Below are 1,466 nucleotides of genomic sequence, written 5' to 3'. Positions count from 1 at the left end.
AGACAGGACACTGTTTAAAAGAAAAAAAAAATAGAAGAAGTCCCACCTCTAGAAATTGGAGGCCTGTTTTGCATCTGCATGCATAAGACGTAGAAAATCCACATGAAGAGTAGTTTACGTGCAAATGCTTTAAATAAAACTGCTCATATCAGTATTTATTATTTGATTTTAAGGATTGACTAAGAGGGTGCAGCCTCAGTTTTTTACTATTTTATTTATGCCAAAAATATTTTTTTTTTATGCAACTGAGGGCCAAAACTTATAGTTTGGTTTTCATCGGGTGACTAAACACATTCTCCTTCAAACTTTGCAGACATTTATTTCATTTATTAAGCAAGTGAAAACATAGCTGACCAGCAAAGGATTGAAGATAAAATAATATATAAAAACCTTTTTCTTAAAAAAATGAACTTTATAAGAACTTGTGCATCTTTCTTAATCAAAAGATTTAACCTCTGACCTCTGAACAGTAAAGCTGTGATTTCTGCTACACTGAAAGTTCAAGAAAGATGAATAAAGCTGGTTTGTTCAGTTGCATAATACCCATGCACACAAATGATTGACACAGATTTCCTCCAAAATTGGAGAAAAATAAAACATTTGTGTCCTAAATATTTAGGTTCAGGGTTTGTTTACAGATTTCTGCACTCCGATTGAGCACACAGTGAGTCTAGTGATGCTAGGAATGAACTCAGCAAGGTGAAATGGTGAGGCAGAATCAGCCAGATGTAAGTTCAGATCATTCACACTAATGCAGCTGGTTTGGAAATGTAATGCATGTTTATTTTGGGAGTTTTGGAGATGATTGCAAACAAAATATTAATGAGAATTACAATACAAAATCCAGACCTTTGGGAGGAGGTTGGTCATTATTTTAGCAACCATTTGTGCTCAAATTAAATCCAGAATAAATTATTGATTAGCTGTGATCAATCAAACCACCAGACCAATTAGAAAACAACGGTTTGGTTGGGTATGGTTCAATTTATTTAGCCATTTTCTTGCTGATAATATCTCTACAAACACCATCGTCATTTTCTTGGTAGTTCAGCTGCATGTGGAAAAACACTTAGAAGAATGAATCACAATATGGAGGCTTTTCTGAGAATACGGCAATAAAACAGCCACAGGAAGTTTGCTCTCTATCAGAACAGCAGAAGAAAAAGATCCAAGGAAAGTTTTGCTGGAATAATTGGAGGAGCCTTTTCAGGCTTTCCAAAACTGGCTCATCAGAGAAAGCTGACATCCCAATCCTTCTTTCTGTTCTATGACGTCCTAAAAAAGTGTTAGTTAAGGTTGGAGGTGGAGGACGTACCTGTCGGAGGCCGATCTTCTTACTGTCCCACATCTGCTTGAAGTTCCAGAAGAAAGGCTGCTCACACTTCTGACAGGAGTCGCTGTCCAGCCATTCTGGAGTCTGTGCACATGAACAATCCAAAAATATAGCTACTATTAGAATGAATAAC

The 1,466-nt window shown here is 36.4% G+C and overlaps 1 protein-coding gene across 1 annotated transcript in view; it reads right to left on the bottom strand.

Annotated features, from left to right (window-relative positions):
• The window catches only part of wdfy2 (WD repeat and FYVE domain containing 2), a 38,459-nt gene that overhangs the window by 8,267 nt on the left and 28,726 nt on the right, over positions 1–1,466 (bottom strand). The window contains exon 9 of the mRNA XM_015392194.1: positions 1,316–1,417. Coding sequence (XP_015247680.1) covers positions 1,316–1,417 — 102 coding nt within the window. The remainder of the gene's footprint in view (positions 1–1,315; positions 1,418–1,466) is intronic.

The sequence above is a fragment of the Cyprinodon variegatus genome, unplaced genomic scaffold (genome assembly GCF_000732505.1).
Source record: "Cyprinodon variegatus isolate N-32 unplaced genomic scaffold, C_variegatus-1.0 Scaffold578, whole genome shotgun sequence".
NCBI lineage: Eukaryota > Metazoa > Chordata > Actinopteri > Cyprinodontiformes > Cyprinodontidae > Cyprinodon > Cyprinodon variegatus.
The sequence above is the reverse complement of the archived record's forward strand: the minus strand, read 5'-3'. Positions and strand labels throughout refer to the sequence as shown.